The sequence below is a fragment of the Mixophyes fleayi genome, chromosome 6 (assembly GCF_038048845.1).
Source record: "Mixophyes fleayi isolate aMixFle1 chromosome 6, aMixFle1.hap1, whole genome shotgun sequence".
NCBI lineage: Eukaryota > Metazoa > Chordata > Amphibia > Anura > Limnodynastidae > Mixophyes > Mixophyes fleayi.
In genome coordinates, this window is record NC_134407.1 from 77,309,779 (window position 1) to 77,324,395 (window position 14,617).

Consider the following 14,617-nt stretch of genomic DNA (forward strand, 5'->3'; position numbering starts at 1 on the left):
TGTGTGTGTATAGTATGTAATTGGTTTGTTTCATTGTTACATGTTATTTTATGTTATTTTCTTTTCTATTGAAGCCTAAAAAAAAATCCCTTTTTGTATAATTCAACAACTAATTAAAAATATAATTTGCTTATCCAAATATGTGTTGCCTAATGTGTGAACACCTTCCAGAGAGAGTACATTTCTGAGATATTTCTCTACATGTTAATATTACTTTGTCACTTTTATAATAATAATGTACAAATATATCAATCTACAAAACTGTTCTGTTTGAACAAAAGCTCTGCATGCAGTAATCTTATTCTCTGTGAATTACAAATAGTTTGAAGTTGGTGGTATTTGTACAGTGCACTTATATATATTTTAAAGGTTATTAATGTCTTGTGTATCCATGCCTTTATACAAAGGCAAAGTGGAAATTCCTAGAACCTCCCACCATAAAAATCCTGTATTTGCCTGTGACTATTGTGTACATATTCAGGTGGACTGCTGCTATCTACAAGCATATAGACTCTTTTTTTTGCAAACACAGAACATTTTGTTACTAATCATTCAAGTGTGACAAAACATCACCTCGCCTACTGATCTTTTTTTCCTGTGCACATTTACATCATCTTCTCTTTACCATGCCACTTGCTGGAGTCATTTGCACCATGCCACAGCCTCTTTTGCTACATTGTCTTTTTTTGTTCTCACGGTGTCTATTCTGACATGATTTTTTCCTTGCTACATCATGCTCCATTCTAAGTCAAGGCACACTGTATGCCACGTCACATTCTCTGTGCCATATCACTCTGTATTGTTGTGCCTGCCATGTCAGTGTCTCTTCTGTACTGTGTCTTTCTCTTCTTTATGCTGTACACATAGTAAGATATAATAGAAATAAAGCAAAGCAGGGGGTGCGTCTATGGAGCAGGACTTTTCACTTTTTGTGGAATAAAACTTTAAAATGCACGTGAACCACAATTAGACAAAATTTAAGTATGTCACAGCAACACAGACTGTGCATTATAACAGCCTCCCCCTTAAAGACTCAAACAAGGCAGGAACAGCAGGCTTCCATACAAAGACCAGCTCCAAGCCAAGCCTCAACACATTTCGCCATAGAGCTAAATAAATAGGTGTTGGTTAATTGAACATTCGTATGCAATGCAACCAGGATATTAGAAGTGTGTCATTCAAAATAAAAAAAATATTTAAAACAAATTCATAGTCATTCATCATTCACACATGAGACATAACCCACACAATTTTTTTATAAACAAAAGTGACTAAACAGAGTTCGCATGTTATAAAATGCTAAATTGAATTTATATCAATGCTACAATCTAACGTATTTTTATGTGAACATCAAATTGTTGCATTAGTGGAGTTTTATAATATGTATGTTCAAATCAAATAGGTTTTTTACCATTCCACGGTCAGTGTATAAAACTTGTCACAGTTCAAACATATCATAGTGCTTATAATGGCTAATTGATTCATTACAGTTGCAAATACTATATAACACCAGAAAAATTGATACAACCAATTCTGGCACTATCTTATAATAATATATATATTTAATCATCGTGCCTTTAATCCCTGCCGCTCTCAAACAAATAGTACTGGAGCCCTTCAAAACTCATTGTCATAGAAATATTATCGGTAATCAGTCTTGTGTTATACTGACACCAGTGGCGGAACTACCATTAGTGCAGCAGGTGCAGTGCATTGGGGCCCATGGAGATAATGTGGCCCTCTGCATGACAGATGCAGAGGGTCGGGGGCCTCGGTTCCCTCTTCCTCGCCTACCTGCACCAGGGCCCACAGTTCGCTAGTTCCGCCCCTGACTACTGCGTTTCTCTGCCTTGCTTCTCTGTAGCGGTTTCATCAGGAGAAGGTGGAGAAATACATCAGGATATCACATAACTGATTGCTGACACGAAAGGGAAGACCTTGAGTAAGACAGTGCATGTCCAGATCGGAGTGCATATTGTATGTAACGGCTCGCAAGTGGGGAAATAACATTACATATGGACCAGACAGATCCACAGACCAAAAGTACTGCTGATAAGAAGCATAGGTGTGCAATATTCAGTACAGCTTTCTTACATCTCACATCTCACATCAGTGAGACCTCAGTTTTTAGCTAAGTGTAAGTGGAACAAATAATTAAGAACAATCGCTGGTATGTAATAAAGACAATCTAGAGTAATTTTCTCAACAAACTGAGTTCTTTCATTACTTATGGACTCCATTGTACATGTGGAGGGTCTGTTTAACCAACTTAATACTCATTTGAAACAAAATTATGCATGCTTCAAAGTTTGTGAAGTATCCTCACAATATGAATAAATTACCAAGTTACTTATGAAACATATTATAACATTGGGAATTGTTGTTCCCTAACTTTGACAGCAACAGCTTATTATATGAATATTGTGTTTTCTATATTTATACAGATTGTGGGTTATGTTCACATATTCTTATTGAGGTATATTATTATTGTTTTTAATAAATATTGGTTTATTGTATCTTAATGCTTTCAATTTGATAAATACTATATACGTATCAGTCATCTGACATAAGCCATATATTATTATTTTATATCTAATATTTATAATATATAATATGTTTGTAAATATGCAGTTTAATATATATTTTAAATTTGAAGTGAATTATTCCTCACAGGACTAGAGCCCGAAATCCAGAGACTTATTTCCAAACACAAACAAGAGATCCGCAAGTTAAAGGCTCTGCATGAGGCTGAGCTTTTGCAGTCTGATGAGCGAGCAGCGCTACGATATGTGCGCCAAGCGGAAGAGCTGCGTCAGAACCTGGAGCGTGAGAAGGAAGACGTGAGCCAGAGAGAGCGGGAGATGGCAAAGCAGAGGTAATCTTCAGAATGCCACAATTCAATAATGACCCTAATATTAAAGTAACAACAAGCACTAAAGATTATTTTCTTCATTATTTATTTTTTAAGACTCAATACTCTGTTTTAATATTTAATTAAGGCTTAAATCCATTTTTGTAATGTTCACAAGAAAATTGCTATTACTTTGTTAGAATTTGTATATTGTACTTACATATTCCATAGTGCTGTACAGAGACCTTTATTCAGGCACATCAGCCACTACTCAGTGAAGCTTACAATCTAGTTTCACTACCACAGACACATAAGCATACACATTAGGGCCAATTTAGACAGATACGTACTAGCCAACCAGTACGACTTTGGACTGTGGGAGGAAACCCATGTGAACATGGGGTTAAAGTACAAAGCACTATGCTCAGGATCAAGGCCCATCAAAGATGTAATATTGATCTACAATGTTTAAAACTAAAAAATTCAACTTTATTTAAACATAACGTAGTCAGAGCTGTGACAAGTTGTTCAGAGAGGCCAAACAAGAATGGTGAGGTATTCAGGATTAATTGCTGTGGTCAAAACATTACATTACTGGCTCTCATTCTGGCTACATTGTTCATTACTCTGCTCTGATAATGGCAGAAGTCCATGTCTGCCCATGTGCTTCCTTGCATTTCCATGTTCGATCCACCCAGGGCTGCTCACAGGGCCATGCGGCTATTACTGTAACTGTTATCGTTTGGTGCCGTGTGTTAAGACCATGTCATAGTGCCGGTCATGTGACAAATGGGCTGCTAGCGTGTCATGCAGTCTTGTCATTCTCAAGTGACAAGATCACTGCATCACCCCACCACTGATATACAGTTCTGCTACTTAATATACATCCTATATATTTGTTTTTTTTCAGTACAGTAGACATTACAGTACCATCTACAGTCTACTAGTAATCTTCTGACCTGCAGTAACTGGGAATACCCAGTTCCAAGCCTTCTACCCATCTGTTAGAAAACCACCATATGTGTATTGATTTCCTATAGAAAGTTCTCAATCTTCCCGCAGTAATTGTAAAGTGACTGAAAGGAAAAATACCCAGTGGCACAAATTTCATATCCGATTAGAGAGTCTAGTGGACAGAGCCAATGGAATCTTTTATATTAAACATCGAAGCCTGCATGGATTCATAGAGATATACGGTACATACCATTGCACCTTGGTTTGAAGTTTTGGAAGTAAATAAATTCATCTCAGAAGGAGAGGTGGACCCAGGATCAGAAATTGTCAGAAGACAGCACGGTGGCTTAGTGGTTAGCACTTCTGCCTCTCAGCACTGGGGTCATGAGTTCGATTCCTGATGACCATGGCCTTATCTGTGTGGAGTTTGTATGTTCTCCTCATGTTTGCGTGGGTTTCCTCCGGGTGCTCTGGTTTCCTCTCACACTCTAAAAAAAAACCCAAAACATACTGGTAGGTTAATTGGCTGTTATTAAAATTGACCCTAGCCTAGTCTGTGTTTGTCTGTCTGTGTGTGCGTATTAGAGAATTTAGACTGTAAGCTCCATTGGGGCAGGGACTGATGTGAGTGTGTTCTCTGTACAGTGCTGCGGAATTAGTGGCACCATATAAATAAATGATGATGATGATGAAGGCCCATAATTCTTCTGAGCAGCCCTGGGTCCACCTTCAGGCAGCTTTAAATCATGGGTTTGTACATATACAACTGCATCATTTACTGAATACTTTATTTTTATGGCTTTTTTTTCTGTGCTTTTTACCCAAGACTTTATATAAAGTCGACAGATTTTTATTATTTTTGCTTTTAGATATGACACAGAACTGCTTTGCAGGTGAACTATATCCAATACACAAAGCAGAAATGAGATATAGAGATTTAAAGGTCTTGGGAAAAGCACAGAAAAGAGATTGAAATATAAAGCAATGTTTTTAGTAAAAAGTGTTATAAGTGCATATAGAAGCCAATAAGTAAAAGTTATTGCAGGTGAAAGCCCCCTTTAGTGTTTTTTTTATGTTTTGGTTACTGTGGTACTATTAAATGTTAACATGAAAAGAATAGCTGATTAGACCATATGGATGCCTATTGCTCCATCTATGTTAATTCAGTTGTTATAGTCACTGATTGTAAATTGCAATATACCTACATAGGTATTGAAACTCTGTGTGTGTGCAGGTATGAAAATCAGCTAGTGCAAGAGGAGCAGTCGCTACAGGAACAGCGCAGGCGTCTGTACAGCGAGGTATCCGAGGAAAAGGAGCGTTTAAACCAGCAAGCAGCCAGGTGAGATATTCTGGAACCATTGACTGTAGCACATAGCGGTGTCCACACACACTGCCTATTTATTTACTTTGCAGAAGCAAAATGATTTTATTTCTCTCAGTGAAGATAAATGTATATTTTCTTTTGGAAAGAGTTGAAGAGGAAATAGCAGTTACAAGAGAAGATACATAGTAGATATTGGAGGAAATTAATATTTACAGTATATTTTCTTTGTTTCTTTATTCATTTTATTGGACATAGGTATCAAATTCTCAGCTGTAACCTAGAACATATCTTCGTTTAAGGTGATACACTGTGCATTTAACATGGAATAAAAAAACCACACAAGTATAGCAAGAAGTTTCCTTCTCTCCCACATCAACATCACAATCTTATTTTATTTATATGGAGCCACAGAATCCACAGCACCACATCTCCAAAAAATCACCATAACAAAATATTGATAAGTAAGGGGAAAGAGAGAGAAACAATAGAATTTGTAAAAATCAATATAAGAGACTATAGAGAAAGCAACTACCTAAGACGACACAACTAGAACAATGATGAGGAGATAGGCAGTAGAGAGGTTCCAAACCTGTGATAGTTAATATTCACAAACAGAGATGATAGTGGTTGAGAGAAGTGAAAAGATGACACAGGTGGCGCTAGAGGAGGGGTGCAAATGGAGATAATAGGGGTTGAGCGGAAAGGAGTAGAAGGGGCAGATGGACCTAGGAGGGAATTGTTTTATGATGCGGTAGGCCACATTTGTATATCCAATTTAAAGATAGAATAAAAGGTACATTTTAGGATATGGAACAAGTCATTGATAATAGTTTGTTAGATACCGAAGACCGCCTCCCAACAAAGGTATATCAGAAGAACTTCATAGTCTCTTCACAGCTTTTATTACAAGATAAGGCACAACAAAGCAAATGAGAATGCAGTTTAGTCGTACTGGCCACTCACACATCTTTCAAGATGTTACCTGATGTTTCTATGTATGATGTTAGTGCTCAGCTCCTGGAAGCTGGTATATTTTTACCTTAAATATTAACTGTGTGTATCTTCTTTTGCTTAACATTAACTTGTGGAATGTTCAATATCCCATCTGCTAATCAAAGGAACTTAAAGGGATTGTCCTTTTTTAATGAGCTTTTCCCAGGGACTGTCACAGTTACATTGAAAGAACATATGGGTTTAACTGTACAGTAAGACACTCACACCTGCTAGGGACAGATGTGTCTCAGTGCATCATTTGACTGAAGAAGGCTTTATCCAATCAGAATCTGTGCTGAAACACACCTCTCATGCATCACCTTACACTATAAATGACACCTAGCTTTCACAATACCAATATTTTTCAGCCTGTATATGAGTTGAGTTCCCTATTTTCGTCTTTTGAAACATTTTTTTTCTTTCTAACAAGTTTAGAATGACCTGAATAATTTGTCAGTACATTTTATTTTACCCATCAGTATATTTTTTTTATAAAATTGACAGTAAAAATATTTCAATGGTTATCATTCCTGGCATGTGTGTCTTATTCCACTGTGTTAACCCATGGGATCATTGAAGTTTATGGGGGGATGGGTAGGAACATCCTCCTAAATTCTTAAACTTGGATAAAAGCTCACTAAATCTGTATCTCTAAAATGATGATGTGTCCAAGAAATGACTGTATCAAAGGATTTAAGTAAGGGCTGTATTGTCTTGTCAACTTTTGCATCCTGCACTATATGATGTTTATTCCTGTGTTTGTCTCACAGACAAAGAGCAGAACTAAATGAATTAAGAAAACAGCTGGAGGATAACTGTGCACTGTCCACCAGAGTGCTGAAAGAAGAGTATGAGAAGAGCAAAGAGGAACAAGAAAGGAGGCACCAGGTTATAAAAAAATTCTACGTACTCATACACTAATAACTGATGATACACATTACCCATAAACCATTAAAGACTAGACATGGGTAGTGTAAGCAGCAGTGATCGGGGTGCAGACACTTCCCTTGTTAGATAGACTCCAGTTATGTTTTAGCACACTAGTATGACGCTGAATCCAGCTCTGTCCATACTCTCTTATTTGAAGTCACATTTTTAATGTAATGAAATGGTCCCAAAAAATTGTTCTTAGCTGACAGGAAAAAAAGCTGCAACACTTTTTTTTCTTTGTGCTTGATTGCAGGTAGAAGTCAAGGCTATCAAAGAACGTTTAGAGATTGAGAAGGAGGCATGGGAACAGAACTATAGAAAGAAGGAGGTAAATGCACCTATACTCTGGACATCTGCTTCTTAAAAGGGTCATCATGTTTTATCAAAATGTGGCCCACAGGGATTGTTTGTAATAAAATAGCCTGATGTCTTCTGGTTTATGTTGCGCCTTGGTTTCTATGCCGGAGCACAGAAAGCATAGTTCGTATTGAGTTGAATTTACAGATTTTTGGACTAGTAAAGCTTGACAGACAGATGTATCTTGTTGGCATTATTACTGGAAAATCATCACTTGACCAGTCACCTAATTTACTGAAGTAATTCTATTTTAGTCCACCTATCCTGGATAAAAATCGTAATGAGGCAAAAGTCCACTCTGTAGCAGCAGAAGAGACCAAAAGGCTTTGGCTGACTATATTACATGCATTTATTTTCAGACATAGTCTGTATGTGTTTATGCGTACAGGATTAATGTGGTTAATTTACGCTGCCCTTCTGCACTGTGAGGTGCTGTATGTGTCCTACTGTCTCCTGCTTACACCTTCAGTGTTATTCCCCCTGAGCCTTCCCTCTCCTTCTCGTCCTTTGAAGTTCACTCCATCCGCCTCTTCTCTCCTCTTCACGTCGTGTTGCTCTTATCTATCACCCACCCTGGCCATTCCTCCCATTTTCTTGATAACTTTGTCGCATGGCTTTCCCATTTCCTTTCTTCTAATCTTCCCACTATTATTATTGAGGATTTTAACATCCTTACTGACTCTCCTATTACTACTGCTGCCTCTAAACTCTTAACTCTCACTTCCTATTATAACTTCTCCCAATGGACAACTTCCGACACCCACCATGATGGTCACTCCCTGGACTTAGTGTTCTCCCATCTCTGTGACATCTCCAACGTCTCCAATTCTGTCTTCCCCCTCTCTAAACGCAATCTACTTTCTTTTACCCTCACCTTACCCCCTGACTCCCCTGTCCAAAGTTGCTTGCACACTGTGTCCCATCAATAGCATTGACCCCATCATCTTTGCGTTCTCCCTCGAACCCTTACTCATTGCCATTTCTTCCCTATCATGTCCCAACGCTGTTGTCTCTCTTTATAAGTCCATGTTCTCTGTTGCCCTTGATACTGCAGCCCCCGCCACCCCCTCCATCCACGTCAATCTAAACCCCAACCCTGGCACTCCCCTCTTACTCGTCTCCTCCAAAAGTGCTCCCGCTCCTCTGAACGCCAATGGAGGAAATCCCTGCCTTCTCTCTTGCCAAACAAACCTATTTCACATCCCTCATCTCCTCCTTGTCCAATAAACCCCAACACCTCCTTGCTACCAATAATTCTCTACTGTATCTTCTCTTCTACTCACCACCCTTCACTCCCTAGGTCTTCACCATCTTTATACTGATGACACGCAAATCTATCTTTCCTCCTCTCTATTCTCTCTCCTGCCTTTCTAACCCAGGTATCTAGCTGTCTCTCCGCTGTAACTACCTGGATGTCACAGCACTTCCTGAAACTCAACATCTCCAAATCTGAGCTCATCATCTTTCCTCCTGCCAATATTGCTATCCCTTCCAATCTCTCTCTTGGTTGCCAACATCACTCTCTCCCCTGTCACCAAAGCCCGCTGCCTTGGAGTCACCCTTTACTCAGCCCTCAGCTTTACCCCCCCATAGCCAGTTCCTCACCAAATCCTGCCACTTCCTCCTCCATAACATAACAAAACTCCATCCCTTCCTCTCTCTTGAGGTAACCAAAATCCTGGTCCATTCACTCATCATTTCTCATCTCGACTATTGCAACCTCCTTCTCACTGGCCTTCCTGTCTCTCACATTTCTGACCTTCAATCCATACAGAACTCCTCTCCTGCTACACCTCATCCACTACTCCTCTATGTAAATCCCATTATTGGCTCCCTATCCTTTTTAGAATTCAGTTCAAGCGCCTTACCCTCACGTACAAAGCCCTTACCATCGCGTCTCCCCCTTACAACCTCTAACCTTTTCTCGAGGTGCATACCTACACGGCCACGCTGCTCTGTCTCTGACCTTCGCCTCAATTCACATCTCATTACCTCCTCCCATGCTCTCCCTTAAGACTTCTGATGTGCTGCCCCCATTCTTTGAACTCCCTACCTCATAACACTCGACTCTCTCCCCCAATCTTCAGTCCTTCAAACGCTCACTCAAAACTCACCTTTTCAAGCTCGCCTATCCTATCAGCTTGTAATCATTCTATCCATCACCTGCTTTCTTCGCCTGCCATCCCCTTTTTCTTCCAGTCGGTCCTATTTTTTTTCACCACCACTCCCTCTCGAATGTAATCTCTCATGGGCAGGGTCCTCTCTACCTATTGCCCCATGTCTGTCCGCTGTCTAAATCCCTTGTATGTCCTGTCCTATATTTTGCTGCACTCCATGTCAGTCACTATAGCATTACTCGCACTCATCTGTGCTATTTATGTGTATTACCTCATCACTTTGTCACCTGCCTCTGTATCCGGCGCTACGGAATCTGTGGCTCCTTATAAATAAATAAGTAATAATAATTATAATAACTTAGATCCTGTGTTTTCAGTGTTTCTTTAGTGTAATTAAGTTTTGTGGGATGGCTTATGGTTTGCGCACATGAATATTAGTTAATTCCATGACTCTTCAATTTTGTTTTAACAGGTAAATGTTGAAGATGTGCAATCTCGCAGAGATTATAGGTTTCTATGGACAGACACAGGTGCAGTCCTAAAATTGAAAATGACAGAGCAGGGACAGGGTGAAAGTAGAAAATGTTCTATGTCCCTATCTGTGTTCCATCAATACAGTTTGGGAACATGGTTGTGTGCACTGGACTTGCGTCTCCCCATAGGTATTAATGATCTCTTTGAGGTCCAGTTTCTACTCCATTCACATGTTAAAAATATGGGTGAGAGATGGAATAAGTTCATGCCCTTATATGCATATCTTCCAATTTTAACCTGTGAGCTCTTTAATAATGTTTTTTTGTCTGTTTGGTATTAACTATGACATTCTTAAAATACTAATGGCTCTAGTGACTACTTTCTCTTTCCTGCCATTGGAGGAAACTGCTACATTGGGGTATAGTAGGTGGATCTGGATCAAAGGCACTTTAACACCATTAAACATTTTGAGTGTCTATCTCCTCCCTTACAATGCCCCTACCATGGGAGCCATCTTCGGTTTTAGTAAAGTGCCCCCTCAAGTAGGGATTATTTTCAATGGGCTCTTGCCTGTGTTTTTATTTTGTTTTTACTTTTCTTTTTTTCTACCAACAGGTGCCTAATTGGGGATGCCTCCCAGGGGGTGAAGTGCCTGCCAGCTGCCTTCACCATGGGTCCCTGATCAGGGGAGAGTAGCCTTTAGGCTTCCCTCTCCCTGACAACCTGCCAGCTCCTTTTCTTATTGAGCAGTGCTTGCTAACTACTAGCTGCCGCACTGCTCCCACGGAGCTCCAGCGGCTGTCAGTGTGTGACCTAGCAACAAGCATAGTCTCTCGTCACCAAAGCAGATCTACTTAGTAGAAAGTACAGCTTCGGCGATTGCAAGGAGGCTGGCACAGACAAGCTGTACAGCTCGTGCTGCACAACAGCCTTGGACATTGCAACCGACACAGGTCTAGGAAGATGCCAGGAAGCCGTCCAGGGGAGGGCGGTGTTTCATAAGGGGCCACTGTTGGCCTTATGTGCTCAGCCTAGAAATGAGATTTGCCACTGTTGGCCTACCGTGGTCAGCTTTGGAATGAGATTCTCGCGTGGGGGTGTGGCCTATTTACATTGGCTATTCTCAGCAGGGCCCGACATTTTTATTGTAGTCCCTCTGACGTTCTCCTTTGTGTTAGCATGTTTGGTGTGCCCCTTTTATTGTCTTTTCAGCAGTATCTGGGTTAACATTTTGGTGTATAGGGTTTATGACCTATATTTAACTTAACACCTTATTATACCTTACTAGAGTTATAACACTATTCTCTGGTTTGTATTTATATTTTCTGTCACCATGTCGGAAAAAGTTCCTTCCAAGACTAAAGGGACCGCTGGAAATATGTGCAACACTAAACTTGTGCCAAATGTAATACTAAATTATCTTGTGGACAGTCTGACACGGATGAACGGTGTGTAGTGTGTGAGGCGGAGTTCCATGAACAGCATTTGCCCGCAACCTGCACTGGCATCCTTGGAGGAACCCGCTTGGGCTAATTCACTGGCATCACCCATAGCCGAACTCGCTTTGTTAATATCTCAGATGCAGATGACCCTTCTTATTCTCTAAATGCACCACACATTCCGTCTTCACAGCCTGTTCCACCCAGTAGTGGGGCTTCAGAGGCCGAGTCTGCCCACGGTCTGGCAAAGGCTGCTTTCTCATTAGAATACCTTATTAGTGCCTTGTGGCTAAGAAAATGACTTTCAAGGCTACAGGGCCTGCAGGAAAGTCTGTGCAACATTATACTAAATGTAATGTGAAATGACGTTGTGGACAGTCTGACCTGGGCGCCCTGTCAGCAGTGTACGAGACGGAGTTCCATGATCAGCCTGTGCCCGCTCCTGCATTGCCGGCCCTGGAGGAACCAGCTTGGGCTAGGTCACTGGTGACATCCATAGCTGAACTCACAAGGGTGATGTCTCGGTGATCCATAGCTATGTTCACTCCTAGTGGGGTATTATCTCTCCCCACCGAGCTGGCACAGCAGTCACATCAGTGCGCATTGACTGTTCTCTCCTGTTCATTTCCAGGGAGGTGTCGATGGGGCAGGGACAGTGTCGGGTGAGTGGAGGCGATACCCAGAGTGAAGGTAGCCCACAGGCTATTCACTCACTGGGTCTTAAAAGGGGGGTCCTTGTGCTGACACACAAAATTGGAGAGAAAAACATGATCTGAAAAGATACATAGGTAGGAGCCCATGCAGACATGCCCTACTAACTAGCACGTTAACTAAAACTGAGGTTGCTCCCAAATAGAAGCTAAGGAGTGTTTTCTAAAAGAGTTATGTTTAAAGTAACTAAACTCCTAGTCCACCTACTATACCCCGATGTCTCACAGTGTTCCCTGGTGGCAGGAAAGAGAAGTTAGTTGTTTTTTATAGGTTTATTTTTAGATCTGTATTCGCAATTTTTACAAAATAAGTTAGCAGAGACACCCTTGTATGTAAGGAGCTTATTACACGTGAGCATGGCTATTGTGGTAAAAGACCAGACAAGATCTCACCATGTGAAGCAAGTTATAAGATCCTATCATCTCCATTCACAATATTGCTAGAATACACCTTTTTCTTACTCAAGGTGCAACTAAAACACTCTCTAAAACATTCTCTCATCTTCTCCCACCTCGAATATTGCAGCCTCCTTCCATCTGTCATTTCCCTCACCATCTATCGCCGCTACAATCTCACTTAAATGTCGTGGCAAAACTGATCGTCCTCTCTCACTGCACAGCACTGTAGTCCATTGCAAATCAATGACAATAATTAGAATATTAACACTTTTCCTGGTAATCTTGTTGTATCTGGAGCCTGAATTCCAATTGGCATAGAGTAGGACTATGCTGGTACACATTAAAGCACTAAGCATAGGAGGTATTAAAATTCTATTTATCCCAAACACACTGGTTGAAAATCACGGCTCTGACACTGCCCCTCTACAGCTTTTCCCAGTGTTTCAATATTGCTTCCAGTTCTTGCAAAGTAGACACCTATGTAACTCAATCACATCGCTCAGATGACCATCTCACTTAACCCCTTTAGAGACGTTTTATAAATGTAAATCAAACCCAGTGGCCTGATATCTTCATTTTATCAGCTCTTAATTGCTCACAACCAGCTAGAAAAAGATAGATATGATGTTAAATAGGAGGGCGACATAGGGGAGACCTTAGAGTTACAGGAATAGTCCACAATTAAGGAATGAATTGCCAAGAGAGCCATATGTATTAAGATTAAGGAAAATGCTTAAAAACTACTCTACAGATGGTACTTGATCCACAGACGTTTTATCACGCTTTTTCGAAATCTTGCTGGTTTACCCATGGACAGATCTTTCATTCACATATGATGGACCTGCCCTAAAGTTTCTGGTGAAGCATCCATGACCTAATACAGAATATCACAAATCTGACACTTCCAGACTGCCCCTCTTATACTCTCTTGCACCGTTCCCTTGCAGGCACCGATAAATATACAACTTCCCTGATTGGCCATATTCTTAATGCGGCAAAATGTGGAGTGGCTGTTAGTTGGAAGAAAAGCAAACTTCCTGCCATTACTGCAGTAATTAATAGAATATGGCAGATTTATCATTTTTAATTTATAACTAGCATAATCCATGATCGGCCTCTCAAATTTCAAACTATCTGGGCCCCTGGCTTAATTTAATTTAATTAATTGAGTTGCTAGTTAACGATCTGGATCTCCCCACCCCAACACGTGCTTACCCATGCTAACATTCCCCCCCATACTCTTTCCCGCTTCTTCACACACATTTTTCACAGCTTTTCTGGGTTCTTACGAAATTTGATTCTACTTCCTGTTACACATGTATCTATGATAGATCGCAAAATTTTGGAACATGACACTATGTTCTGGAATGTATTACACTATTGGATTGAAATGTGTTCCCCTCCTTCACTCTTTCATCACTTGCTTTTTTTCTGTACCCCTGCAAGTTTATTTAAAAAAATATATATATCACAGCTCCTTCATGCATCAGTTGAAATAATTACTTTTATAATAACAGTATATCTTATTTGTGTCTGCGTTCGTTTTATGCAAGTCCAGGTACACCTGGTCTGAAGGGAAATATAAGACAAGGTTTCCCATATACTTAAAAGAACCAGGTTACATGTATCTTCCTGAGATTATGGGCTTGCTGAATGCAAGCCCATAATCTCCTCTAGCTGCTAATTTAAATTAAACAACTTGTTTGCTATCTGTGACTAACTACTTTGCGGTTTTGGTGCCAAGAGTACTGCAAGCATTGTGAGATTAAACAATAGGGCTTTTTTATCTTTCATCCAGTCTGGGGGACACTGCTTACCATGGGTTGTGGAGGGAGCTTGGGGAGTTGGCACCTAACTAGTTAACTTTTAGTACTGCCGACAGACCCCTCCCCTCTACAATCCCCCTGCCACTTCCTCTTCCTGTCAGTTTTTTTCAGGTGCCCATGGAGTTGGGCAGTGTTTTTAGTGCTTAGTGTAATTTTATTACTTTTATTTTATACTTTTAATTTTTACTTCATTTTTTCCCAGTAGCAGGCTGGAGTGTGTTCTAATATAGAGGAAACACT

At 40.3% G+C, this 14,617-nt stretch overlaps 1 protein-coding gene across 5 annotated transcripts in view; it reads left to right on the forward strand.

The window, feature by feature from the left end:
• CEP131 (centrosomal protein 131) overlaps positions 1 to 14,617 on the forward strand; it is a 105,694-nt gene that overhangs the window by 67,320 nt on the left and 23,757 nt on the right. For all 5 annotated transcript variants that reach the window (XM_075216893.1, XM_075216895.1, XM_075216896.1 and 2 more), the window contains 4 exons: positions 2,674 to 2,875; positions 5,040 to 5,147; positions 6,896 to 7,013; positions 7,309 to 7,383. In XM_075216893.1, the coding sequence (XP_075072994.1) occupies positions 2,674 to 2,875; positions 5,040 to 5,147; positions 6,896 to 7,013; positions 7,309 to 7,383 (503 nt within the window). The remainder of the gene's footprint in view (positions 1 to 2,673; positions 2,876 to 5,039; positions 5,148 to 6,895; positions 7,014 to 7,308; positions 7,384 to 14,617) is intronic.